We start from the raw sequence: 27150 nt of genomic DNA, 5'->3' as shown, positions 1-27150 counted from the left end.
GCAGCTGTCTCTCAGTTATCTTTCATCATATAGAGATCACAAGAGCTGTCTCCATCTCTTTTACACCAGCGTCCCGGCTGTGCAGTATGACCGCGTTCAGCTGGCAGCTCCGTGGTCACTTGTATCTGCAGCCCTCCCAAGGGGCCACCCGGGGGAGGCAGGGGTGACCCTGACTCCTGGCTCCACAGTCAGGTACCTGTGTTCTCAGGGTTGAGGAGAACAGTGGGGTGTGGACTTGGACAGAAGACGTTGCTTTGGGGTCAGATGGTGGTGACCATCAGTGCAGAGAGTGGGATAGCTGTATGGCTGTCAGGAGCCCTGTGCATTTGCAGGGACTTGCCACTCCCATTGCAGCTGTGACCTTCTGTCCCACTGAAGGGGAGGAGAACCTGCAGCAGTCTCAGGTCACACACTGTGCTCTGAGGAAATGCAGCGTCTTCGCCTCTGCACAGTCCTTGAGTGATTGTGCAAGTGTAAGTTCAGCTTATCTCGTTCGTTGTCCCATCCTCTAAACAAACCAACGCTCTGAGTACAAATACAGTAGGAGAAGGTGGTAATGAAGCCCAGGGATGGCCCTGGTCTGTTGGGAGGTGACCACGTGGTCCTGCGGGTCCCACAGGCTCCTGAGAGCCTGCACTCTGAGGATGCTGGCTGCCCGCCCGTGTCCAGACCCGATGCTGACCCTGCAACAGTTTCTTTGGTGTCTGTGTATTTCTCAGATCGGAGCGACCACTAGGCTTAAATAGGTCAGCACTCATTTCATTTAGATGTGGGTGGACCGAAGGCCTCCTCACCTGCAGTTCAGGGAACCACGAGCCACTGGATTAAGGTGGTAGAGAAAGCTGTGGAAGATTCCTGCCTTCTCTCAGGTGTGGCATGCTCCTTTCTGCCCCACAGGGAGCAGAGGTAGCAGTGCCTAGTGCCGGGTAACTGGTGGCACAGGTCCTCAGGACAGGACGGAGAGCTTGCCAAGACCCGTCAGTCATCACACTGCCGCCCCTGCTGTGGGAAGAAATGGCGGAGCGATTCGGGAGCCAGGACCATCTCAGCTTGGGGTGGGGGCGCTTCGTCCCTCTCTCACGGGGAAGTCAGGGAGGTGGGAGGAGAGCTGGGTCAGCGGAGGTCAGTGCCGCGAGCTCTGGCTCTGGCGCTGGCTGTCTGGGCCCTGGGGCAGGCTGCTGCCCCCTCCCTGCCCAGCCAGGCTCTCTGTCCCTGCCCCATCTGCATGTCCGCTTGTCTGTCTCCCGGGGCTCTGGGGGCTCCTCGAGGACACTGGCCGGCCCTTCCTTGTGATGTTCACCCTAGCGGTGCCCCCACGACTCAGCACGGTGCGGGGAAGATTCAGGAGTGGATCAGTAAGCAGGAGAGCCCGAGAGCCCAGCCTGCCTTGGGGTTCTGTTCTTCTTGGACTCCAGGGATGGCAGGCCCTGAGCTTCTCCATGAGCAGGGCTGTTGACAGCAGCTGTTTTCCTGAGGGACGAGGATGGCGATCCTATGACAGTGAGCTGCTGTCAGGAGTCAAAAATAGATCCCTTGGAGACACGGAGAATGCGTGTTTGGAAAAGACTTGTCAGCCTCGGTTTGCCGGGGAAGGTGGAAGATCCCTCAAAGAGGGTGGGAGCAGCTGTGGGTGGATGACGAGCGGAGCACGGCGGAGGGTTTCTGGTGGTTCTCAACGGAGCAAAGACCGAGGACAGTTGTGACTGCAGGTGCCGTTCTCAAGAAGCAGGGCCAGAGGGGAATGGGAGTGGTAGCGTAGGTGTCCGCGAGGAGACCTGAGCCTGAAGGTGGGAGCGTCGTGGCCGGCGCTGGAGCGAGGCGGCGAGGGGAAGCAGGGCCTCCTGCGGTGGAGTGCAGGCCTTCTGCACATGGGAGCCGCCCAGGCTGCCGTCCACTGCACATCACAAAACCGACATTGAGGTGACATGCAAGGAGCAGCAGGAGGAGAGGGTGTGACGCTGGACGTGGGCTGGCACTGAGCTGCCCAGGAAGAGGCCCGGGGCTGGGGGTTTTGTCGCTGGCCTCAGCAGCAAGAGGAGGTGAGGAGCTTACTGGCCAGGGTGGAGGAGGCAGCCCTGCTGTCTGGCGTCCAGCAGTAACGGTGTGAGTGCTGGCAGGCAGAACCTGGCCTCCAGAGCCCGTTTCTCAGCTGAGGCTTGACCCCAGGCTTCACACGCCCGAGCTGAGGAAGCTGCCCCAGGGAGGGCTCCGATGAGCGGCAGGGAGCTGCCCCAGGGAGGGCTCCGATGAGCGGCCCGCCCCTGCTGTGGTGCAGTGACTTCCCTGAGGGAGGACGGGGAAGACAGCTGACACGGAGCGTTTGCCAGGGCTGCTTTCTGAGCCGTGAGCGGGATGGCAGGCAGATGACCCAGAGAGGATCCCAGCGCAGGAAGGCTGGCAGGAAGGCCACCGTGAGCTTATTCCCCGAGAACACTCCAGACGACCGGGAAGTTGAAAACGGTGGGAATGGGAGTTCTCGACGGGGAGGCCTCCCCACTGCGGTATCTCCAGCCTTTAGACCAACGTCAGGCAACTCACTCCTTGATTCGTCCAGAGGTGATTTCAGTTGTCTGTCATTTCTGGATCCAGGCTTTCCTACCCCCAGATCAGGGCCTTTGTCCTCGCCAGTCTTTTGGGGGATGGTCTGCTGTTGCACTGACATCTTTGGGGTCTCTAGCTGCAGTTCCCAGGGCTCTAGAGGTTGTGGCCCCCGTTTGGAGCAGCACAGAGACCACCTGGCCTCCCCTGGAAGGTCGGGCATTCCCTTTCCAACCTCAGCTGAGAGCCAGTCACGACAGAGACGTTTCTGTCAGGCAGGAGACAAAACTCCACCTTTGTCCCCGAGAAGAGAAGACGAGGCTCAGACCTGCAGGCAGGGGGCGTGCTGACGCGCCCAGCACGGAGCTGGCCCTTGAAAACAGCAGCCTCCTGCAGGCGCGAAGCTTGTTGTGAGGCTAAGAGCAACAGGTAGACCTGAAGAGAGGCCGAGGCGGGCTGAGCTGAGCAGGGAAGTCACCCTGTCCTCCTGGGGGCAGAGCAGAGGTGGGGAGGGTGGGGTCGCAGAGAGGTAGGAAACAGGTACCCAGAGGGGGTTCCGCTTCTCACAGCTCCCAGAAAGATTGCCAGGGCGACCCATGCCTGCGGGTGTTCAACACCATCTTGCTGGAATCAGGGCAGTCAGCAGCACCAGCATTTTGTGTTTGGAACTTGGGTGGTTCACCTCGGGGTGCAGCTTCATTAGCTGTACACCGCCTCACCCCAAGGTGGAAGTCACGTCCATGCAGGGAGGTGGCAGGATTCTGTCCTCCGGGGAGAAGCCCTTCTACGGGGAAACACTTCTCATCCCCTGGGACTCTCCGAGGTTGGCAAGTTCAGCCAGAGGGAAGTGTGACGCTGTGCTCTGCTTCTGGGCATGTGTCCCTCCCTCCAAAGCAGCGTTGCTCTCTCCAAAGACTTTTTTATGAAGACAACTCCAGAAGATTCTAGTTTGTGGAGGCTCTTTTACCTTAGAGCGTATTTGGAGTCAGACGTTTGCAGAAGTGCACAAAGGCCTCCCTTGAACAGCGTGATATTCAAAAGGCTGACGTTAGAGTTTGTGAATCATCCCACATTGCAGGGCTGCTCGGGGCCGATCCAGAGATCAAGAAGTAAGAGTCCGCGAGCGCACGCTGAGCGTCCCGAGCTTTCATTTTTAATTCATCGTGGGAAAGCAGAGACTGCTGCTCAGATGGAAGAGAATAGGAACCTAGAGAGGGAAGCGTTTGGAAGAAAACACGCTCCTCCTGTCCTCTCGCAATTGCAAAACAAATTCAGAACCAAGAGTGGACTTTGGGGATGTTAGCAGGTCAGGGGGTGTGGATGGGCCGTTTGAAAGCCGGAACTCCCTATGGGGGATGTTGACATATTTCATCAGGCTCTATGTTGGTATTAATATTTTTTGCCTGGTGTTTTTAACTTAGGTCACTTGTGTGAACAGAGAGTGAGAAATTCCAGCTCGCTGCCACCTTCCAGGTCCCGGGTCATCTCCAGTGATGGAGCCAGCTGTTTCGAGGGAGGCAGCCTCCTTACGCGTGGGGGCCCGAGACGTGAGTGGAGAGAGTGTTGGACCCGCGGGCAGGTGGGTGGTGCATGGGTGCGAATGGCGTGGGGGTGGGGTGGAACAAGGGGCAGAAGGCTGCGTGTACGTGCGTGAGTGTGCATGAGTGACTGTGGGTGCACATGTACACGTGTGAGGCTGCGTGTGTGTACATGTGTGAGTGTGCATGAGTGAGTGTGTGCGTACATGTACACGTGTGAACCTGTGTGGTGGTGTCCCTGCCCCTGTGGATCTGGGGGCAGAGTGGTGGCTATCAGTGTCCAGCTCAGTGCTCTGCCTCGGTGGACCTGCAGGCCATGTTGATTGTCCGCATTCATCAAACGCAGCTCTCTCTCGACTGGGCTCTGTGAAGCCGCCTGTGTTACTTTGTAGAGAAATTATGATCCCGAGAGTAGTATTTGTTTTTGGTTAGCTGCTCGTCTGCAAGGGAAGAGGAAATGAAGACAAGGTCAGGATGAACATAGACTGACTTATAAACACTAATTTGAAACTCCCCACGTTGGGAAGAGGAAGAATAAGCCAGTTACGAAGCTTGGGGAGTAAAGACCTGTGCTTGGTGGAAATATTTTTCACAGCAGGGAAGTTGTGAAGTTTTTTGTCCCCTTAAAATGACCCACAGACCTGAATATAAGATACTTGTTGGAATGAAGAGTGGGAGGTGCCCTTTAAGTAGCATCCCCCAAATGCTGCAGATCATCCGCGTGAATCCCAGACTGTCTTGAGCTTCCCGGGCCGATGGTCTTCTGACGTTGTTGGCCTTGAACCCTTGCTCCAGGAGGGCCTCCCAGAGCTGTGTCTGGGGAGGACTGGGGGGCCTCTGGTTCCATGTTGGGAGGCCTCCAGGATCCCGTGAGTCCCCTGAAGCAGCAGCCAACACTTTGTAGGTCCTCGTACATTCTCCCGGGGAGAGGGGGCACTGTAGGTTCAGATGCTCAGAGGGGTCAGTGATCCATGACCCGGGCAGGCGGAGAGTCTGTTCTGGGCCAACTTCCTCATTTTAATGTTGAAGAATCTGAGGCAAAGAGAGGTCAGGCGACTTGGCTGGTTATGTGGTTAAGGGTGGTGAACTTGGACTAGAATCTGGATTTCCTGCTTTGGGGCCACTGCTTCTCCATCCCCAGCTGGTCTGTCTGACCACTAAGAGAATGGATGGAGAGCTGGCTCCGTGGAGTGAGGAGTTCCCACACTCCAGGAACAGAGGCTGAGAATATTTGGAAAACCCCCGGCTCCAGGCCCAGCAGGCCAGGGGCTCTGCCAGGTGGCGCAGGGAGTTGTAACCTGTGAGGGTTTGTAGAGAGAATTGAGAGGCCCTGGAGTCATTGCTTCTCCAGTCTCTATTTTGATCAAAACCAGAGGCCAGGGGTGCTCCCTCAGAAAGCCCACGTCTATACCACTGGGCAAGGTTCTGGAAATAGGAAGTTGTCCTAGGGACACGAGGAATGCTCTTGGGGCCATAAGACATCTAAGCCAACGCATGGCATCTGGAAAACAATTAAATGGCTTTAAAATAGCTTGGTGGTGAGGAACCTGGAAATATCACTTGTTTACTGGTGATGGAGGAATGGTGGGCGAGTAGGGGAGAAAATTGCTTTCCCTCCCTCTGCACGGAGACTTTAGTAGGAGGCTGGAGACACGTGATGACAGGGAGAGGGCCCAGGGTGGTGTTTATTTCCCGTGGGTTCTGATGGTCCTGGGAGTCAGGAAGGGCCCCGGTGCTAAGTTGGGGTGCACCCTCTCCTGCTGTCTGTGCCGGGTTGAGTGACTGTCTTGGAATCTCACGTGTCAGCTTGCAATGTGGCGTGTGCCATATGTAGCTTTGTCACCAGTACAGCCACTGACGGAAAAAAGAAAATGCAGCTCTTCTACCTGCCCATGTCTGGCTTGTTTCGGCTTCTGTTTGTCTGCTACTCGGCTTTTGTGTGTGTCCAGGGTTTGAGTAGAGCCACCCATAGGAGTCGGTGCCCTGGGGGCCAGGCCGTCCAGAAACAGCAGGGCACAGAGTGGAGGGCATGAGCTTGGCAGCCAGGTGTGGTCTGACCAGCTGGGGGGCATCGTGCCAGGGGGCTCAAGTCCTCAGAGCCCCGGATTCCTGATCTGAGCTCAGGGCTCATGTCATTCCACCCTGGGGGGCTTTGAGGACCCGACGGCACAGTGTGCCTGAGAGCTCAGAGTGGTGCTGGGCGTTGGGAGGTGCTTGCTGGAGGGGCTGCCTGTGTGCAGGGGCCGGAGGTCCTGGGTGAGGGTGTCAGCGGACCCTTGAGAATTCTGAGAGCGTGAGCTTCTAGAACACTGACCTTTTTCTCCCCTAGAAAATTGCCTAGTGGCGTATTAGTAAATTTGTATCCAGGGACCAAGATCAGAATTCCCTTGATTTGAGAGGCTCGTAAAAGGAGGGACGCAGTGGAGACCAGGTTATGTAATGACCATCTTCATCACCATCTTAGAACATGTAGAAAAGAATGGCATGCTCTGAGCTCCCTCGCTGGATAAAGTGGTTCTGGGAGGTCGTCGCCGTGTCTGCTAACGAACGTAGACTCTACCCTTTACCCTCTGGCTCCCTCTTTGAACCTTCCAGCAGTGAAAAACGTGGTCCAAGCACAGAAGCTGGCTGATGTGGACGGCGCGCTGGCCGCCCTGCTGTTCACCCACACGCAGCAGGGGCACGAGGGGCCCCGGGGCGCTGGCCGCGAGGGGGATGCTGTCCGCAGGCGCAAGCTGGAGCGGATGAAGTCCGTGCGCCTGCAGGAGTCCGGAGCAGAGCTCGGCGGCCGCGGGACCAGTGTGGCGGTGAGGGCCCTGTCCGGGGCGCGCTTTCCTGGGGGCGTCTCTGTGGGACCAGGAGTCGCTGGGAACAAAGCCACCGTGTGCTCTGTCTCTCCTCTGCTTTCCTCCTGCGCGGTTCTCTCTTCCTCCCAAATCCTACCTGCGGAACGTAAGAGAACTGGACTTCTCAGCCACCAAGGGGAGTTTTCAAGTCCTAATTATCTGGGGATCTTTTGATAAAAGCCGACTCTTAGGCTCCACCCATGGAGAGTCTGTCTCTAGTCAGTTTGGGGGGTCCTTGGAGCCTCGGTTTTTTGTTTTTTTTTTTTTAATTTAAGTCTACTATTTCTTTATTGACTTTTTGTCTGGATGATCTATCCATTGTTGTAAGTGGGGTGTTAAGATCCCCTACTATTATTGTGTTGTTGTTAATGTCTCCTTTTAGGTTTGTTAATAGTTGCTTTATGTACATTGGTGCTCCTGTGTTGGGTGCATATATATTTATAAGTGATATGTCTTCTTGATGGAGTGTCCCTTTTATCATTATATATTTCCCTTCTTTGTCTCTCCTAACCTGTTTTATCTTGAAGTCTACTTTGTCTGATATGAGTATGGCAACACCTGCTTTCTTTTGTTTGCCATTAGCTTGGAGTATTGTCTTCCATCCTTTCACTCTGAGCCTGTGCTTGTCTTTAGTGCTAAGATGTGTTTCCTGAAGGCAGCATATTGTTGGATCTTGCTTTTTAATCCATCCTGCCACTCTGTATCTTTTGATTGGAGAGTTCAATCCATTTACATTTAGGGTAATTATTGATATATAAGGGCTTAATGTTGCTGTTTTGTCACTTATTTTCTGGTTCTTTTGCATTTCCTTTGTTTCTTGTCCCATTTGTTTTGGACTGCCAATTCAGTTTGGTTGTTCTGTCTTATGACTCTTCTAGTTTTCTCTTTGTTTATCATATGTGGTTTTGTTTTGATTATTTGTTTAGTGGTTACCTTGAGGTTTGGGCAAAAAATCTTGTGTATGAGATAGTCCATTATCTGATGGCCTCCTATTTCCTTATACTAAGTCAATTCAATCACTTTCCTCTTCCCCTTCTAAGTTGTTCTTGTTATACCTTATTCTATCTTGTGTTGTGGCTGTGTGTTTACAGTGATGAGGTTAAATTTATTTTTGGTGAGTTTCTTCCTTTGATCTTTGAATTTAGTATTTAAGTGGTTGTTAATCTATTCCGGTAAAGATCTACTATTTTTCTGAGTTTGTCTACCTACTTTTCTCCTTGCTCCAAGCTTTGTGTTCCCTTTCTCTTCTTTTTTCAGGCCTGAGGGCCTTGTTGAGTATTTCTTGTAGTGGGGGTCTCGTGGCCATGAACTCCCTTAGCTTTCGTTTATCTGGGAGAGTTACTATTTCTCCATCATATTTGAAGGATATTTTTGCTGGATAGAGTATTCTTGGCTGAAAGTTTTTGTCTTTCAGTATTTTGAATATATCATTCCAGTCTCTTCTAGCCTGTAAAGTTTCTGTTGAGAAATCCGCTGAGAGCCTGGTGGGAGTTCCTTTGTACGTTATTTTTTGTTTTTGCCTAGCTGCCCTTAATATTGTTTCTTTGTCGTTGACCCTGGCTAGCCTTACCACTAGGTGTCGTGGTGAAGGCCTTTGTCTGTTAATATATATAGGTGTCCTGTTGGCTTCGCTTACTCGTATTTCCTGCTCCTTCCCCACATTTGGGAAATTCTCAGCCATTATTTCCTTGAATAGGCTCTCTGTTCCTCTTTCCCTCTCTTCTCCCTCAGGAATACCTATAATTCTTATGTTACATTTTCTAATAGAGTCAGATATTTCTTGGAGTCTTTCTTCATTTCTTTTTAGTCTTAGTTCTCTCTCCTCTTCCATCTGGAGTATATCTGTATTCCTATCCTCTAAAGTGCTAATTCTTTCCTCCATATTGTCAGCTCTGTTCTTTAAAGATTCCAGATTCTCCTTTATCTCCTCCATTGTGTTCTTCATCTCCATCAGCACTGATTGGTTTTTCTTTATGATTTCAATCTCTTTTGTGAAGAAACTCCTAATCTCATTGAATTGTTTGTGTTGTCTCGTATTTCGTTGAGTGTTTTTATGATAGCTATTTTGAAATCTCTGTCATTTAGTTTATGGATTTCTGTGTCTTCGGGGTTGATTTCTGGGTGCTTGTCATTTTGTTTCTGCTCTGGTGATTTCATATGTTTTTGTATTGTGGTTCCTGTGTTGGTTTTGTTTTTCCTCATCCTGGAAATCTCTGGTTGCAATTTCCACCTGCCGCCACTGTCTGGTGGTAAAGGGCTGTGTAGTCTAAGCCCCCTGCGCTCTGCCCCCATTTTCTGCTGCGATCTGCAGTTTTGTTTTTTGTTTTTTGTTTTTTTCCCGTTGCGATCCACGGGTCCGGTCGTTTGATCAGGTCTGCCGCGGATCACTTGGTCTGGTCTGTCACAGATCTCTTGGTCTGGTCTGCCGCGGATCGCTAGGTCTGGTCTGGTCGGTTGAGCTGCAGGGTCCGGTTTGCGGGGAGCGGGGAGCTCTCTTTTGCCCTCTGGGTCCCTGATGTGGGAGGCTTCTCGTTTGCCCCTCTTTATCCGCTCTCTGGGGTGCTCAGATGTTGATGGTAGCCCTGTGGCTCTTCTGAGTCCTCTCTCCCCACTTCCTCCGGGGGCCAGCACGTTCCGCTCTCAGATGTGTGGCAGTGTGGATCTTTCCGCTCTAGCTTTTCACTGTCTGGGATTCCGTTGTTGGTCTGTGACTGTTCCTTTTGTTGTATCTTGTCGGGGGAAGAGTTCACGGGAAAGCTCACTCCGCCATGATGCTGACGTCACTCCCTTTTTTTTTTTAAAGTTCTCTTTTATTTATTTATTTTTTTTTTGGTGAGAAAGATCAGCCCTGAGCTAACATCCATGCTAATCCTCCTCTTTTTGCTGAGGAAGACCGGCTCTGAGCTAATATCTATTGCCAATCCTCCTCCTTTTTTTCCCTAAAGCCCCAGTGGATAGTTGTACGTCATAGTTGTACATCCTTCTAGTTGCTGTGTGTGGGACGCGGCCTCAGCATGGTTGGACAAGCGGTGCGTTGGTGTGCACGCGGGATCCGAACCCGGGCCGCCAGTAGGGGAGCGCGCGCACTTAACTGCTAAGCCACGGGGCCGGCCCGGAGCCTCGGTTTTCACGATAGCTCTGCAGGGGATCTGATCGCTCCCCAGGTTTGAGGAGCAGAGCTGTGAATGACTTCTACATCATGGGGTGTCAGAGTAATCATTCTGACCAGAAAAATTCCTATTTTGACTAAAAATCTAAATAAGACCCTATAATATTTTGCAACTGAGAAATGGGAGGAGAGAATGGTTGTACCTTATGAGTTTACAGAATAAAGAAGGAAGGGGCCTTGAGAAAGATCTTCTGAGATTACCCTTATGTTAAGGCAGGTGGCTGTCTGGATAGATGACGTCCCTTCTCCAGGGGCAAAGCCTGTGCTAACGGCCAAGTAAACGTAGTCAGCAGTCCCCGCTCCCCGACCCTCCATACCCGGTGTGGCACACCGTGGGGAAGGGCTCCTGCCCTCAGGGGGTGGAGTGTAGGGAGGGAGAAAGAAAGAAGTTAACAAACAAAAGACTGTTCAGACCAACGGGGCCAGGATCAGAGCCAGTGAGAGGACACAAGTGAGGAGGCGGTTCAGGGCCCAGACTGAGCCAGCAGGACAAGCTGGACACTGGGCAGAGTGGGGCAGTCTGTGGCTGTGACAACGGACTGAAGAGGGGCCAGCAGCTGGGGCTGAGGTATGATGGGCCTTCTCCCTGGGGCTTGGTGCACCCACGGCTGCTTCCTCCTCCCTCTCAGCAGTGTGCAGCCTCTGAGGGCGGGGCCCCTGCACGCTTTCAGCTCAAGCAGCCGCACCTGAGGACACCCCTTGTCCCTGCCTCAGAGTGGTGGCCTGGCACACGGCTTGTCCTCAAGAAGGACAGCTGCCAGCGTTGTTGTTAGTCTTGTTATTATGGTTAGTTTGCTAGTTTTTTCCTATTTGATGTGCTCTGATAGAGGAATCGGCAGCTCAGAACCCTCATTTTGAACACAGCAGTGCATTTGGAAGAATTGGATTTCTAAATACACAAAAACTTTCCACTAAATTCTAATGATTTCTTGGGTTCGTAGCCCCGGAGAATTTTGTGGTGAAAGTAACTTGATTTATCAAATATGAGGTAGTTTCTATCCCTTCTAGAGCTTTCACAACCTTTTGAAGAGGGGATGAGAATTCTGTGAAGTCAGACAGTCCTTTGGAAGAGAGTTGAAAGCAGAACAGCTCTTAGAGCTGAGGGCTGATCCCTGGCCTGGTCCTTCGTGCACGTGAACAGTTGGTGGATCGTGGTGAAGTCTCAGGCCTGGGGCTGTGCCTTGGGAGGCAGAGAATAACTTGGTGTGCAGCTTTCTTTTTCCATCAGCGATAGACTCGAGGAGGCTGAGCGTCTTGGACATCCTGGGGAAGGTGGTGTGGTAAGGGGCCAGGAGCACAGGGTGTGGGGCCAGATGCCTGCATTCGAATCCCCCCTGTGCCTTGGGACAGTCACAGGCTTCCTCAAGAGGGTCACTTGGCTTAATCTGCATCCAGTGCCCAGGACAGTGGCTTGTCCTAGTGACTGCTGTCGGTCAGCATTGGCCACTATGCATGGGTGAGGCCCCAGGCGACAGGAAGGCCTTGGTCTGAGCACCTTCTCTGTGGGCCTGGGCCTGGGAAGAAGGGCTGTCAGGTTATCTCCCTATGCAGGAGGAGGAGCAAGGGGGGCGGTGTTTGGGGCTGCAAGTGACGGAAAGCCTGCACACGCTGGTCTGTGCAGCAACCAGGTTCCCAGGGCTCTCAGCCTGGATTCCGGCCCACCCAGTCTGCATTTGAGCAGATGTCCCAACGCTCCGAACCTGGCACTGATTGGGTGACCATTCAGTCTGGCCACAGTAACAGGACAGTCTCAGCTACTGCATCTGTAGCTCAGGCAGTATCACCAGGGATCAGCCCCCCACCCCTCCTCTCCTCTCTGCCCTCTGCATACTCCCTACAGTGACATCCCAGCAGCTCCAGGATCACCCCTCCCGGTAGCAGATTGGTGGCACTAGTCCCTTGTTTCATGTTGTCATCCCATGCCAGGTGCCACAGAAGAAAGAGCTTTACTTTCCAGAAATTCCAGCAAGTGGCTGATGGGTCTCACTGCTCTGAATGGGTAGCATGCCCATCCTTGAACCGGGTACCGGGGCCTGCAGTGGGATTGGCTGCCTGTTGGGGTCTGAGGGGTCCAGTAAGTGCCATCAGCCTTGTCTGCCTGGGTTCTGGATTGATTAGGAAATAAGACAGGAATAAGACAGGAATGGCAGAGAGACACCAAAATGTCGTCTCTGTTTTACTGATGACTAGTTACGGCAAAGCTGACACTGGAGAATTGGCTTGGATCTGTAGGCAAGGTGTTCCTGACACTGAGCCTGAGTTACTGACAGTCACCCAGTCCGGGTAATGCCAGACAGTGCAAGCACCTCCACCAGCGGGGTGCTTCCTACTAACCCTACCGCCTGGCCAAGAGCAGTGTGAGCACCTGATGGTGTCTTCAGGCGGGTGGATCCCAAAAGGAAGAGGAGAGGGAGGGCAGGGCTATGCCTACCTGGTTCATGCTCCAGAACTTTCTATCAGAGAAGTCGCCCCATCTCCTATGGGGTGGGCTGGATTGGAGTGGAGGGAGGCCAGGGTGTCAGACTCACACCTTCCTCTGTGGTGTGGAAGGAGATGAGACAGGGCAAGGGGTTGTCCTTCTCATGACCCCCAGGGTTATGCCGTCTCTACTCGTTGCTTTTAACCGTCTGGTCTACAGTAAACCCCAGGGTGGCTGTCGCCATGCCCTGCCCCTGGCAGTCAGTCTGACGGGCCAGTCTTGGGCCCATCTTCACATGGCCTCTGCCCTAGAGCCCGCAGTGGATCGTCCTGGAGCCGCTGTGCTGGTGGGCAGTACAGATTCTGTCCCCTCAGCTTGGGGGTGGGTCAGGGCCATGCACGGTCTCAATGCAAGGTTGAAAAGCCACTCTTGGATCTGTTTCTCATCTTAAATTATGTCTGGCCGTGTCCAGCGCAGCCTGTCAGAGGTTCCACTCCAGGAGGCTCTAATCCTAAAATGCCCACCTAGGGAGGCCTCTAATGGGAACACAGCCACCCTCCCGTTTTCAGATTCCCGGGGAGAAATTACAGGCTCAGCTTCAGTCCCTTGCTAGGGAAAGGCCATGGTTTGGGGCATTGGAAAGTCAATATCCAAAGGGATTTAAGTCAGAAATCATGTTGGGTCCTTGCCTTTTGAGTTCAAGTCCAAAGCCATTCAGTCGGCCCCTGCTTTCTGATGTCTGGGCCTCCTCAGTGTGTGAAGGTCCTCAGCGCTGGGCTTGGTGGACTCCCCTGCATGGTGGTGGCTCCTTCTAGGTTTTAGATCTTGCAAAGTAGCCTCCAATGGGCCTCACTTTTTAGTATAAGGCACACAAGGAAAGTAAGCCAAGCTCCAGCCTCTGGAACATGTCCAGGTGGCCGAGCTCATTGAATCTCAGGGACCTGAAGAAGAGGTGGACAAAGGGCCCGTGGCGGAGCCCACCGAGGCAGCCTACCAGTGGTCTGGACCTGGCCAGCTTGAGATCGGTCAGGGCCGACCCGTCCCCTCCTGGGACTCTGCTTGCAGACAGGACTTCTGCTGCCACCGTGGGGACCTGGCTGGTGAGCTGGTCATCTGTCTTAGTTTTGAGGCTATTCTTTCCTCTTGTATTTGAAACCTCTGCTGTCAATTCCCCACTGTGCCCAGGTACCAGCCTTCCAGTTGTGGGGAGAGTTGGTGTAGTTGGTGGTTATAGTCTCTTGGGAGCATGCAAGGCAGACCCTGCCTTCCATGGGGTAGATCACCTGTGGGGCAGAGAGAAGCCAGGAGTGCTCAGTAGTCATCCGTGGTGGGGGACAGGCATGCCCCATGCTCTGTCTGCTGGAGGTAGTCCAGTTCCACCCAACCCATGACTCGAGGAAGCGGGTGGTGGTGATTCCAGAAGAAATTTGGTATTTGGGGCGGTGGGGGAAGGTGGCTAGAAAACAGCCCTCAAGAAGGAGAGGGTGCCCCAGGACTGTGGCTTTGGTTCAGCCCCTTGTGTCCCGCAGGCTCAGCAGAGTGTCCGTGCACAGCACACACGCGACCTGCGGGTCATCGCCGCATACCGGGAGCGCATGAAGGCTGAGAGCATCACCAGCGCGCTGAGCCTGGCCATCACCACACAGCACACAATCTACGCCACGCTGGGCGCTGCCGAGTTCTTCGAGTTTGCTCTTAAGAACCCCCACAACACGCCACACACAGTGACCATCGAGATAGACAACCCTGAGCTCAGGTGGGAGCATGAGGCAGCCTCTCCTCGGCCCCCTAGCTGGGTCAGGTGGGGTGACTCTGACCTCTGCCTGAAAGCTAAGCTGATTTTGTCCCTCGTGGGTCCTGTTGATTCCAGCTTTCGCCCACTGTCCTGTGTGGACAGCCAGCTCTGAGTGGGTGGGGGCCATCTCCTGACAAAGGACTTAGCAGGAAGAACCTTTTGCCTCAGCACTGTGTCTCCCTTGCCCCCCAGCCTCATCCTGGACAGTCGGGAGTGGAGATACTTCAAAGACGCCGCCGACCTGCACACGCCAGTGGAGGAGGACATGTTCCACCTGCAGGGCGGCCTCGCCCCCCAGCTCTTCCTGCGCCCCAGGGAGACCGCCCACATCCCCTTCAAATACCAGACCTTTTCTGTGGGTCAGCCGGCCTCCGTGCAGGTGGGGAAGGTCGTCTTCCAATGCCAAAGGCGCTTGTCGTCAGGCACACGAGGAAATCCCATTTAGCTAAGTGCGGGTGGGAAATTGAAAGCCCTCCTGTGCTGTGTAGATGCTTAGCCTGTGGGCCGTCACCTGCTCCCCTTGTTCTCCCACGCGCCCTGGCACCTGCGCTGTGCTGTGCGCGGCAGCCCAGACACTTCACTTTTCCTCCATACGGGGCCTCGGGAAAGGCTAGACTGTCTCCTGAACTCTCTTTTGCTAAAGTAAAAGAGCCTTTATTAAACCTCAGAAGAGCTAATGGGTTGAAACTTCGTAGTGTTTTATACTCTCCAGTTAATGCTGCTCGCCCACTTCTTCCTGTGGCGTTTGCTTCTCCGCATGAATGCAGACTGAGATGCCGTGTAAGGGATGTGAGTCGTACGTGTGTGTGCAGCTGTGTGATGGAGGAGGGCGCAGGGTGTGTGTGTCATTTATTCCACTGACCTTCTGCACAATAACGATCATCACTTACATGGGCTTGAGGAAGTCCTAGAGGCTCACAGATTTCCACGCTTATCTTTGGATGCACTTTTGGGACAAGAGGTCGTGAGGATGTGGTGAAGACGTCAGGCCTTTGGCTTCAGGCAGAGCTGGGTTACCATGTCGGTCCGCCCTCACAGCTCATGGCGATGAGGCTGGTTAATAACCATAGCCGCCTTGAGGGTTCCTGTGAGAGTAGTTGAGACACAGGAGCCCAGGCCCAGGGTGGCAGCTATTCCTACAGGAAGAAAGAAGTACCTGTCCCCGAGGACTCCGTCTCGTGACCCGCTGTGCTGATTTGTTTCTCACAGGCCTCTGCTGAGCTGAGATCTGAGAAGGCCACGGGTGCTGGATTGCCCTTGAACTCCAGCATGATGCCCACTAAACACGCCAAGGTAAGGGGTCAGAAGATGACAGACGTCTGGTCCGGGATGTTCCCAAGGTCTTGTGGTGTGAGCCGTGTTCTCTGAGCAGACCTAGTGAAGCGTTCATGAGCTCCTCTGTGCCTGGGCCACTGGGGCCTGGGCCTCTGCCCTTCCCTGGGCCTCCTGGAGGGGAGGGCTTGGGGCTGGTCTAGGGCGACTGGGGGCGGGGCCCATGGAGGTGGACTTTTCATGTCCTAACAGGGCAGTGACAGCTTCAGCCAGACACTGGTATGGCCACTGGGTGGGTGTCTGGCATGGAAACATCTCCCCAGCAGCTTGCCACTGTGCAGTCCTTGGGCGCTCTGGGTGCGAAGCCAGCGGCCCTGGTGCCTGCTGCAGCTGTCACAGCATGAAGCCACCACTCTCAGAGTTAGCCTGGCTCTTCCGACCCTGATCCATGGCATTCCTGTGTCGTGTACAATTAGTGTGATGTGTGGGGGTTACTTCTGGGAAGTAAGACTTAATCCTCATTAACGCGCCTAGGGGACAGCACGTTTGTGAGGTGCACTGATCAACAGCCTGCCTGCCATAGGCTGGCCTTAGGAGGAGCTTGGGACACTGTCGTTTGATAGGAATTTCTGAAGCTTTTATTTTTGTAGACAAATGCTATTTGTAGTTAAGTTGAAAGTAAAAACAAAAACAGAAAGACCTTTGCCCCCCGCCCTCTACTCTGAGAACAGATTTCAGTGCAGTCCGGACAAGGATCTGGCTCCTGACTGCAGCCCTGTGTTCCCAAGTCTCACGGGGTGGCAGCCCTGTGCCCATGGCCCCAATCACCAGTGAAAATTTGCTTTGTTTTATTTAAACATGGAGCTACAGCTTTGCCGTTGTCTAAGGAACATGTCAGCTCCTTATTTAGGGCTATAGATGAAATCTGAGAGGCTAATACATTTTTCCTTACACAACTTTGGAGTTTTAAGGCCAATCCCAGAAATCTTATGAGTTTACCCATGATTGCTTCAGTGTGTATCTCTAACAGATAAGGACTTTCTTTAACCTAGCCACGTGCTAATGTCACTGCCCCCAGATAAGCAACAAATCCCCAGCATCACCTAACGTCCGGTCCGTGCTCACTCATCTTTTCACAGTTGGTTTGTTGGAGTCAGGGCCCGCTGTCCTCTGTCCCTGGAGTCACTGTGCGTGGGCTTGCTGCGCTGTCACCCGCAGAGGCCACGGGGACTGGTCGTCCACTGTGGCAAGATGTGTCCACCTAAGGGGTCGTTGCCCTCACTGCTCATTCCGTCAGGGAGGAGAGTGGTGCAGTTCAGCTTTGCTCGTTCTTCCTGGGCGTATTAGCTGCGATTCTTCTGTGAACAAGAGCTCTCCCCATCAGCAGTGGGTTACCCTGAAATATACCTTATACCGGAAAGTCAGGATAGTGTAGGAGTTTTTTCTCTTCATCAATATTTAAAATAATGAGTCATGGCCTAGCGACCTCCAAAGATGGTCGGTGTTGTGGAGTCTCATTGTGAACTTGCGGTTTTGTATTTGTTCTCTCTCTCCTCCATGGTGGGTGTTGGATGATATAACTGCCCCTTTCTCTCCGGCCCCTGCCATCCCTTTCCAGTTAGCTCCTGTGCCTTTTTTTTTTAACTTTTTATTTTGAAATCATCTCAAACGTAGAGAAAAGTTACAGGAATAGCGCGAGAACTCCCGTGTATTATCTCCCCAGATCTCCCCACTGTTGGTGTCTTATGTTTGCCTCGTCACTCTCTCTCTCTCTCTTTCTCCATGTTTTTATCTGACAATTTGAGAACAAGTTATCGACATAATGCCCCATTACTCCGTGAAACTTAGAGCTTGTGTATCCTGAAAATCAGCACACTCTCTTCCGTAACCACAGTAGAACCACGAAAATCAGGACATGGACACTGATAGGTCTCATCAAAGATCCCATTTGCACCTCACCAGATATCCCAGATTGGATCGCTGACCCGCCCACGTTCACACGGTGTGTTTGGTGTGCCTGTCTCTGTGGTCTCCTTAGTCTGGGACACCCTCAGGCTTTCTCTGCCTTTCATGGCCTTGGTCTTTTGAAGTGTACAGGCCAGTTGTCTTGCAAAATGTCCCTCAGTTTGGGTTTGTCTGAGTTTGCCCGTGATTGGGTTCAGGTTATGCCTTTAGGGCAGGAAGAGTGCAGAAGTTTTGCTGTGTTCTTCTCAGAACCTTTGTCAGGAGGGACACGATGTTGATTTGTTCTATTACCGGTGATATTAACTCTCTTATTTAGTTAAGATGGTGTCTGCCAGGCTTCTTCACTATAAAATTAATTAAGAAGTATTTTATAGCTGAAAATTAGAAAGTAGTGAATCAGTATTTTGTCAGGAGATACTCTGAGATGATGTCAAGATCCTGTTCCCCATCAAACTCTTGCTCGCTGGTTTTAGCATCCACTGGTGGTTCTTGCTGGAATGAGTTATTAGCATGATGGTTGCCTATTGGCGATTTTCACATTTCATCATTCCTTCTGCATGTGTTAGTTGGCATGCTAAGTAAGGTAGAGCTTTGCCTTCATCTCCTTCATTTATTTTTTGTACCCTTATGGACCGTAAATTCCCGTTTTATTCAACGGGTTTTAATTTTTTACTGTCATTATTTGCCTTGCTGCTCATATTATCCCTGACCCCCCAGTGGCAGCCACTTCAGGATGGCTCCTGTGTCCTTTTGACATGTCCCTGTGGTTCTTTGAGCACTTCCTTACTGCCTGGCAGACAAGATGTTCCAGAGTCATCCTGTGCTTTCCTTGCTCATTTCTGGACTCTGCTATATCTCAGGTTCCTTTTAGTGGAGAATGGTATTTAGAAACCAAGGTCTGGTACTGGGCGTGCTCATTACCACTGGGGGCTCACTGCTTCTGGTCCCTCTTAGCAGAGAGCGCTCAAGAGTGTGTGTCTGTGTACAGGATCTGTGCACAGACTCCTGCCCCTTTCCATATATGTTGAAGACCATGAATTCACATCCGTGCTTCCAGTACCAGTGTGGCCTCACAGGGTTTGTTCTAGTTGCCCTTTGCCACGTTTGTAGTTGCTGTTTCTTCAAGTGAGAGAGTGGCTCCCGTTATCTTCAGTCTCTTTACCTATTGCTCAGTTCCCCTGTGGGTAACCAACTACTGATGGCACTGGTCAAATCCCTTTGCCCTGGGTGGTTACCTCACCAGCTTGATACACTGCTAGATTTGCTTGTTTCAGTTTGTTTTCCATATATAGAGACCCTTTGTTTTTCTTTTTGATTTTAGTTTTTTAACTAACTAAAAACATTTACATGAGTCCAAATCAAACTGTAAAATTAGATAACTATTCAGAAAGATCCTGCTTACTTTGCTGCCCCCACTTCTGTCGTGTGTGTGTGTGTACGTGCGTGTGTGTGCCGGGCATGAATGTGGTCCTGAGACCACGTGCTCATCCTCATTCACTCTCAGGTCAGAGCCCTCCACGTGTGGATGTCCATCGCTTATCTGACCAGTCCCCTACCGACGGACTTTGGAGTTGTTTCTCGCCTTGTGCTGTTACAAATAGTGCGGCAGTGAATAGCCTTATATCCATACAATTTTGCTAAATCCCTTTCCTAAGGGGCTGGCTCATTTTGCACTGATTGACCATTTTTAAAGCTTTTACTAGCTTGTATAAATGTTGTCAACTCTTTTAGACCTTCTAAGTGTCATAAAAACTGCAGAGAATATGAAAGTTCGGTCTGAGGCTTTCAATTATGTTTGCAGATTTTCCAAAGGCAGGATTGCTGCCTTAGCTATCTCCGTGGGTGTTGCTAGTGTGCTGCTCTGAGTTTTAGAAAAAGGTTCAACCTAGTGGGTTTTCCCAGGTCACAGGTTCTGTGGGTCTGACATGCAGATGACTTTCCTGGGTCCTCACGTCCTGCGGCCCACTCAGCTTCCTGGACCCTTGGCTGCAGGGAACAAGCAGCCAAATGGCCGCCCTCATGGCTTGCCTTCAGGCGGGGGACTGATAGTGCCAATACAGGAAGCGTGACGTGGGCGGTGGTCGTGCTGTGGTGAAAAATAAAGCAGAGGAGGCGAGGGCAGTGGGCAGTCATCAGGAGTTTGGACAGTTGCGTCTGTGATGCTCTTTTTTCTTTAATCCGATGACTCATTTCAAGTTGGTGCGCTGTAGAGAAAGAAAGTGTGTTTTGTAACTGCGGTGGGCTGGATGCAGCCTGTCCTTCCTCCGGCTCCCGCTGAGTAGCCCCTGGAAGACGGCTGATCAGGCGGGCCTAGGAGACAGGAACCACACAGCTTCTTTCACAGAGAGAACTTGCAGGACGCATTGTTAACTAGGTGTAACGTTAACCCGATCACTGGAAGAGTGAAACCAGAACTTTAAGGTTTCAAGGAGGTAGAGAGGGCAGGAAGCAGCTACCTGCCATTCCTAGCCCCAGGAACAAAGGGACGAAGCTGGAAATAATGACTCAGAGCTCAGAGGAGAGGCCGTGGGCCTGAGACTCAGACCTCTGAGGAGGGCCGCTGGCTGCCAGGACAGGGTCCTCCTGGGGGCCAAGGCTGGGTCTGCAGTGTTGAAAAGCACAAACTGGATCTAGGTCCTGCTGCGGGAGGAACTGCGGCTGCTGGGACAAGGCCGGGCTGCCGGGTGAGGCTGACAGGAGGGCAGCAGACAGGCAGGAGGGTCCCCCGTCATCCCCGAGCCTGGCTGTCCCCCGAGGTCAGAGCTTCTAGGAGCGGCCAGTGGAGCAGTAACGTGCTCTGCAGGGGCCCCGGCCTGAGAGCAGAGCGGGGTGGGCGTGGGGCAGAGAGACCCTGCTCATAACGGGCACAACGGCTAAATAAACGGTCATTTTAGAGTTGAAGTCTCGGCAGAGCGGTGGAATTCTGACTGACAAGTGTCGGAGCACAGATGGTGGGAACGGGGCTGTGGTTGAGGCAGCCTCTCTCCCAGCCGGAACACGAGGTCAAGTGAGCGCACAGCAGGTGTGGAAACAGACCCGCACTGTGACAGCTTCCAGAGGAAGCTCCAAAAGGGCAAAACCAAACACTGCATTGCTCAAAGATGCAAAAGTGGGAAGACGGCAAAGAGAAGCCTGGGACGGTGACCGTGGAGTTGAGGAGGGCGACTTCCTCAGGTGGGGCCGGCGGGGCTGGGGACACAGAGTGGGCCGGCATGGACAGCGTGCCCCTTCCAGATGGGGACGTGGGTTCGTGGGTGGCTGTCTTAACTTGTGACTTAAACATATTTCTACATATGTATTCTTTTATGTATGTACATCTAAAAGATTTCACAGTAAAACTCACCAAAGTAGAAGAACGCCCCTCCTATGGGGGCGTTTCATCTTTCGGGGGAAGGTTCGTCTGGTGACCGAAGTTTTGCATCGAGTTGGGAAGGTTGTCTGGTTTTGGGTGTCAGGCTGTGTGTCTCCCCTCATTCCTAGGCCTCGAGGGCTCACTGGGCTAGACTGACTCTTGGAATAAATGTCCTCATTCTATCACTTACCCAAACTAGGACCTCTTTTGGACAAATAAGTTTTTTAGTAACTTACTTTTTTTAGAAAAATGAAGTTTCTATTTCTAGCCCTTTTGGTTTAGGCACAGCCTCCTTTTGCTGCGGGAATCAGAGAGCTCATGCTAGTGTGCTCCGTTACCACCCAGGAGGACCTGGTGAGGTTAATGTCCAGATCCATCTGGAGTGACTTCCCAGCAGGCACACGGCAGGCTGTTAGAAGGTGGAACCGTGGCTGAAGTAGCGTTTGACTGTGGGGCTGGAAACCTTCTTCCCTGGCGTTCTCAGCCCGCGCCTTACGTATAAGAACTAGCAGCAGCAGCAGCCACGAGTGGGAACATGAGTGAGAGGAAACGTCCGCGTGTGGACCCTGTGCTGGGTGTCGTCTCCTCGGTGTGGGCACCTGCTGCTGCAGGCTGTCCCGGCTCCTGACGATGCCTGTGCTTCCCACTCATGGCGGGAGTGGACCCCGTGGAGAGCCCGTCCCTGTCTGCAGAGAGGCGCCACACATGCAGCTGCCACGAGCCCGTGTGCCGGTGCTGACCCAGCGCCGTGTGCCCTCTCTGCAGGTCTTGTTCCAGGCCAGTGGCGGCAAGCCCCTCGCCGTGCTCCGCCTGACGGTGGAGCCCCGGCCCCCCGTGGTGGACCAGGTCTTCCGCTTCTGCCACCCGGAGCTCACCTTCCTGAAGAAGGCCATCCGCCTGCCGCCCGGGCACACGCTTCCAGGCAGGTCCCGCCTGACCCCGAGGCTGGCGGGTGCAGCAGCGGGAAAAAGGCTGTTCCCTGAGGGTGACAGGTGGCATCGTTACCTTGTCCCGTGATGCTCTTCCTCCAACAACCTGTGGCTCGTCTGCAAATTCTCCCTCCTGCCTTTATCATTTGAAATGGCAACCTTCTCACCTCCTCTGGGAGGACAGGTGTGCCCGTGGCCGGGTCATCACCCTCCTCACGTCCACAGCCCTGGGGGTGAGGCCCGGGGACACTCGCTTCCTCCACCTGCTGATTCACGTATCGTGTCTGGGGCCCTTTGGAACAAAACGCAGTCTTTTCGTCCGGCGCCTTGCTCCGTAGCGCTCTCATCACTCCCTCTGTGTGAATCCTGAGGGGCGGCTCAGAGCAGAGGCGCCGGTGTCCGTGCGGCGTGGGCGGGCAGGGCGGCTGCGCCTCCCCGGTGGGTGTTTGTTGAGCTCCCATGACGGCCCAGGGCTGTCGGGAAAGACGTTTGTTTTGCTTTTTCCCCACTTCAGGCACACCCGTGGGAATGCCTGGCGAGGACCGCCCGGTCCACGTCCGATGTAGCGACCCGAACGTCATTTGTGAGACCCAGAATGTGGTAGGTTCTCTTTAGCCCCGTCTCAGGCACGTCATTCCCAACAAGGCCCCCCCCATCAACCGCTGGTCTCCTGCAGCCTCTTCACTGTGGGTTTCCAGTTAAGAGGATTTTTTCCAAGGTGCTAAAGGGCTGTTTTGACATCCTTACGAGAGCTTTGTGAATGAGTTTTCATTTTTTCTGCTAGCAGATCAGTTCCTTGATTATCTGAATTAAGATTAAAAAAATGGCATGAAGCAAAGTGAATAAAGTGAGTGGTAATTAAGGCACTTATTAGTTGCCATTGTGTAAAGAATAACGGCCATAATTGTATTATGACTGGTTAGGAAACTGGAGAGAATCTCCTGCAGACTATAATGATTGAACTCAATATAAAATTAAGAAGTTAATGATTTTCTCTTTTATAGGGGAAAAAAACTGTGAATGCTGACTAGTACAGAAAATTAAAAATGTGTTGAGGGGAAGGGGGCCTGGTTCACACCTACTTTCGCTTCTGTGGGCTTAGGGGGCCGGGGTCCAAGTGGGGACGGTGGGCATTCGTGTGACGCACCCCACTGTCTGGCAGGGCCCCGGGGAGCCTCGGGACGTGTTCCTGAAGGTCGCCAGCGGTCCAAGCCCGGAGAGCAAAGACTTCTTCGTCACCATTTACACGTAAGTACATGAGCCCCCGCGGTCTGGGGAGGTGGGAGAGGAGGAGGGAAGTGGGCTGGGGACTGCTGGGAGCACTGAAGGTGGGCCACGCCTGGTTCTTTCTAAACTTGGTGGGGGGGGACGTTGTCAGGCCTTTCGCTCTGTGAGGCAAGATTCTAGGGCCTTGCACAGGGGGCTCTCTGCTCAAGCAGCACCACCAGCCTGAGGGACACACTTGAGCCCACAGGGAGAGAAACTTGAGGCAGGTTCTGCCCCGAGACAGTGCCCAGGACCGACCAGACGCCCTTGTCATCAAGTCTGAGAGCAGCCAAGCAGAGGCCCCTCCCAGGGGAGATGGAAATGGTGGTCTTATCCTCTGATGGTGAAGACTCACTAAACCGCCCCTTTCCTTCTCTCACCTGGCTGAAATGACACTTGTCCCTTGACCTTCCCTCATATCGTATCTCCCAGCCCTTTGAACCCTTGAAAACTGGCACATTTCGTACAGCCCTTTGAGATCAGGGCAGGGGGTCACCTGCATTCAGTGTCCGTCCCTGGCTGTGTGGGCGTGGCAGAGTGGAGTCCTCACAACGAGCCCGTGGGCAAGCACCACTGAGCCTGTTGTATGGCGCAGAGCCGGCGTCCGACGGCACCGGGCGGCTCACACGGGCTCCTGCGCTCAGGCCTGTGCCACCTCCAAGCCCACCTTCTCTCCCACCTTGTGCAGCCCGCGGGCTTTGCCTCCGGGGTTTCAGCTTCCCAGTGCAGTCACAGCCATGCCTAAGGGGTAGCCCCGCCCAAGAGCCTTCCCCTTAGGAGGGAAGGTGGCTGCAGGGTGACAGCAGCTGTGCCTCAGGCCCGTCTCCTTGGCACCCCGTCCTCCTGGCTCCTCACCCTCCGGCAGCCTTCTCAGCCTCTTCCTGGCTTCTCTCTCACGAGTTGGTGCTGCCGTCTTCACTGACGCCGCAAATGGCTTCCGTCCTGTGCAGGGATCGCTGGCTGGCGACACCCGTCCAGATCTGGCAGGTCCACCTCCATTCCCTGCAGCGCGTGGATGTCTCCTGTGTCACAGGCCACCGGACCCGCCTGTCGCTTGTCCTTAGGGGGACACAGACGGTCAGGAATGTGAGAGCTTTCACCTCGCACCCCCAGGAGCTGACGGTATGGCCTTCTGGGGGCTGTCGGGTCGCTTAGATGTTCTCTGGCCTCTCTCCATCCTCACCCACCCTGGGGACGGGACTGGATGGGACGAGGTAGGACGGTGGGAATTGGGCTGCATCTCAGTGGTTGGTCCCGAGGACAGGCTCACAGCACTTCAAGACCAAAACACTCTTTGGCAGAGTCTTCATTCAAGTTGCCTTTGTTAGATATGCCATCGTGGGATGAGTGACATATAAACCCTGCAGGCCAATTTCAGAATTATTGGAAGGTAAATATTAGTAGTGACTCTGGAATTAATGCCGTTACGATTAGACACCTGGATAATGAGGGCAGTGCAGACTCACGGCCAGCGGGCCCCTGCTCAGAGCCGGAGCCTGTTCTACTCCCTCTGCTGAGGCAGCTCTGGCACTTAGGGGATCGTCACCACCTGGGGGGACTTCCCCAACACAGATGGTGACAGACTGTAACACGCTGTGGCACTGGCACCGGTGCTGAGGTTGGGTCTGGCTTCAGATCTGGCATTTTCACTTGGGCCCCTTCTGACCTCTTGCAGGCCATGTGGCCCCCCTAGAACAGGTAGTCAACCCTGAACAACTGGGGTCCCTTGGGATTCTCTGGGTCCACAGGGCTGCATGTGCCCAGGAAACCCCTTGTGTGCACCTCGTGAGAGGCCGCATCTGACCTGCTTCTTCCTCTTGTTCTTGAAGACGGACCCCAAAGGGGTCTTCGTGCTGTCGCCTCACGGGGTACAGGACCTGCATGTGAGCGTGAGGCCCTGCAGAGCGGGCAGCCGGTTCGTCCACCTCAACCTGGTCGACGTGGATTACCACCAGCTGGTGGCCTCGTGGCTCATCTGCCTCTCCTGCCGCCCACCTCTCATTTCTAAGGTTTGGAGGGGTGATGTGCGTGGGCCGCGTGGTACCGGTGGTGTGTCACCTGATTGTCACCTGGTCCCGTGACCCAGGCCTGCCCAGATTCAGGCAGACATTTCCTCCTCCCGTCCTTTCTGGCCCGGGGTTGGGGTGGGGGTTGCCCCTGTACTATGAGGCCCCCTCAGTTGGGAGCTCAGAGGGTTCGTCTGTCGTCTTTGTGGAGACGTCCAGCATCTGGGGGCCCCACGTGCAGAGCAGGCTTAGGAAAGGCCTGGAGAAGGAGCCCACGGCCGACTCCTGCCCTCCCTCCCTCCCCCCACAGGCCTTCGAGATCACCCTGGCTGCAGGGGAAGGGAAGGGTGCTAACAAGAGGATCACCTACACCAACCCCTACCCCTCCACCAGGACCTACCACCTGCACAGCGACCACCCCGAACTGCTGCAGTTCAAGGAGGACTCCTTCCAGGTGGGGCAGTGCTGGGGGGCCTGGGCACCAGGGCAGGGCCCTGAGGCGTGTGGCTGAAGGTAGCGGGGTCAGCACGCATTTAGCAGCAATTCCGATTAATCACGGCAGCCATCAAAAAGTCCTGGGAGGTGGAGAGCGCGTTCTCTGTTCTGGGTGAGATCCTCGGCACAGCGAGGGGACACCCTCTGCTGGGCTCCTCTGCCGTCGTCTCCGAGACCCCCACTTCTGAAAGGTGCTGTTGCGGGGGCGGCTGGTAACCGACCTTCCTTGCCGATTCTCGATAGTTTTACCCAGAACTGTCCCGAAAGTTTGCCCTTTATCTTTTGTGGAAGTTTTAGGGAAAGTACAGCAGACCACAGGCTGTAGTTAGTGGAGCGTTTCTTCAGTGGTGAGGCGTCTCCTGAGAACGTGGGAGAGCAGGGTGTCGGGTGTCACGGTAACATGGGAAATGGAGTTCTGATCGTAAGTGTGCTGGAGTCTGCGAGCCTCGGAGGGCTGCCCGGGCTCCCGTCACCCCAGCACTGGAGGCCGGAGCCTCAGGCTTAAAATTCTCTGTGAGGCATGTGACCTGCTGTGCTGGAGAAAATACATGTTTGTGTGCATGGAAGTTTCTGGAAGAGAGATGAGCTGTCTAGGGGGGTGCTAGGATTTTGATGCTTGTTTCCAGGTTGGGGGAAGAGAGACCTACACAATCGGCCTGCGGTTTGTGCCTAGTCAGAGAGCTGGAGAGGAAGAGATTCTGATTTACATCAACGACCACGAAGACAAAAATGAAGAGACGTTCTGTGTGAAGGTCATCTACCAGTAAAGGAGCGGCCTGGGACCGGCGCGGCATCCCGCTGCTGCTCAGGGGCAGGCCGCTGTCACGCTGTCTCGGAACTCAGAACTCACCTGCTCGCAGTCTGTAGACCCTCCTCCCCTCAGATGACCAGCCTGGTGACCCATGAACTTGGCCAAGGGAGGAAGGGGTTGCCGTGCCCCCTGAGTCCAGTTGGGCTGTTGCCAGCACCCACCGTGTAGCGAGCCTGAGCGAGTCCTCGGGCGAGAACGTGAGCCGCGGGGTACACGAGCCCGTTTCTCTGTGTTACACATAGAGACTGTCACTGTCTATGACATTTTGATTTGCTTTTAGCAAAATGTATTTTATGAATCATCTTAAATGATAAAATTATGTTTTCTTACTGGATTTTGTACAAACATATTATTTGCTATATTTTGTACTGGTGGTATTTCATATCTTTTTAAAATTGTGTGTGAAACACTATAAACTTTTACATGTTTTATCTGTGACAATTTTCTTGAGTGTTTTCTGTTATCTTCATCATTGTCAGAGGTTTTCTGTCTGTAGCATAAGCCTGATTTTCCCTTGAGGACAACGTGGCTGAGGGACAGTCAGGTGGCCTCTGGCCTCTGGGAGTCTGCTCAGGCCTGACCTGGGGGAGGGGCGACTCTGACCTTTGCATCTGTTGTCACATCTCCTTCTCTGATTCTACCCCCACCCCGCCCAGGATCCCGTGATGACACTGGGTCCACCTGGAAAATCCAGGCTAACCGCTCCGTCTCAAGATCCTTCACTTAACCCGGTCTGCCGAGTCCGCTTT

At 53.6% G+C, this 27150-nt stretch overlaps 1 protein-coding gene across 11 annotated transcripts in view; it reads left to right on the top strand.

The window, feature by feature from the left end:
- NPHP4 (nephrocystin 4) overlaps positions 1 to 26842 on the top strand; it is a 134480-nt gene extending 107638 nt beyond the window's left edge. For 6 of the 11 annotated variants that reach the window (XM_058552748.1, XM_058552744.1, XM_058552742.1 and 3 more), the window contains 10 exons: positions 3960 to 4085; positions 6672 to 6883; positions 14040 to 14266; positions 14498 to 14684; positions 15515 to 15598; positions 22986 to 23071; positions 24040 to 24211; positions 24919 to 25098; positions 25406 to 25549; positions 26217 to 26842. In XM_058552748.1, the coding sequence (XP_058408731.1) occupies positions 3960 to 4085; positions 6672 to 6883; positions 14040 to 14266; positions 14498 to 14684; positions 15515 to 15598; positions 22986 to 23071; positions 24040 to 24211; positions 24919 to 25098; positions 25406 to 25549; positions 26217 to 26357 (1559 nt within the window). In that variant the 3' untranslated portion in view covers positions 26358 to 26842. Of the gene's footprint in view, positions 1 to 3959; positions 4086 to 6671; positions 6884 to 14039; positions 14267 to 14497; positions 14685 to 15514; positions 15599 to 21659; positions 22424 to 22985; positions 23072 to 24039; positions 24212 to 24918; positions 25099 to 25405; positions 25550 to 26216 lie in introns of those variants that run through there. The other 5 variants (XM_058552749.1, XM_058552741.1, XM_058552743.1 and 2 more) reach the window with 5 other exon arrangements.
- The last annotated feature ends 308 nt before the right edge of the window (positions 26843 to 27150 follow it).

This window comes from Diceros bicornis, chromosome 13, assembly GCF_020826845.1.
Source record: "Diceros bicornis minor isolate mBicDic1 chromosome 13, mDicBic1.mat.cur, whole genome shotgun sequence".
Lineage (NCBI taxonomy): Eukaryota > Metazoa > Chordata > Mammalia > Perissodactyla > Rhinocerotidae > Diceros > Diceros bicornis.
The sequence above is the reverse complement of the archived record's forward strand: the minus strand, read 5'-3'. Positions and strand labels throughout refer to the sequence as shown.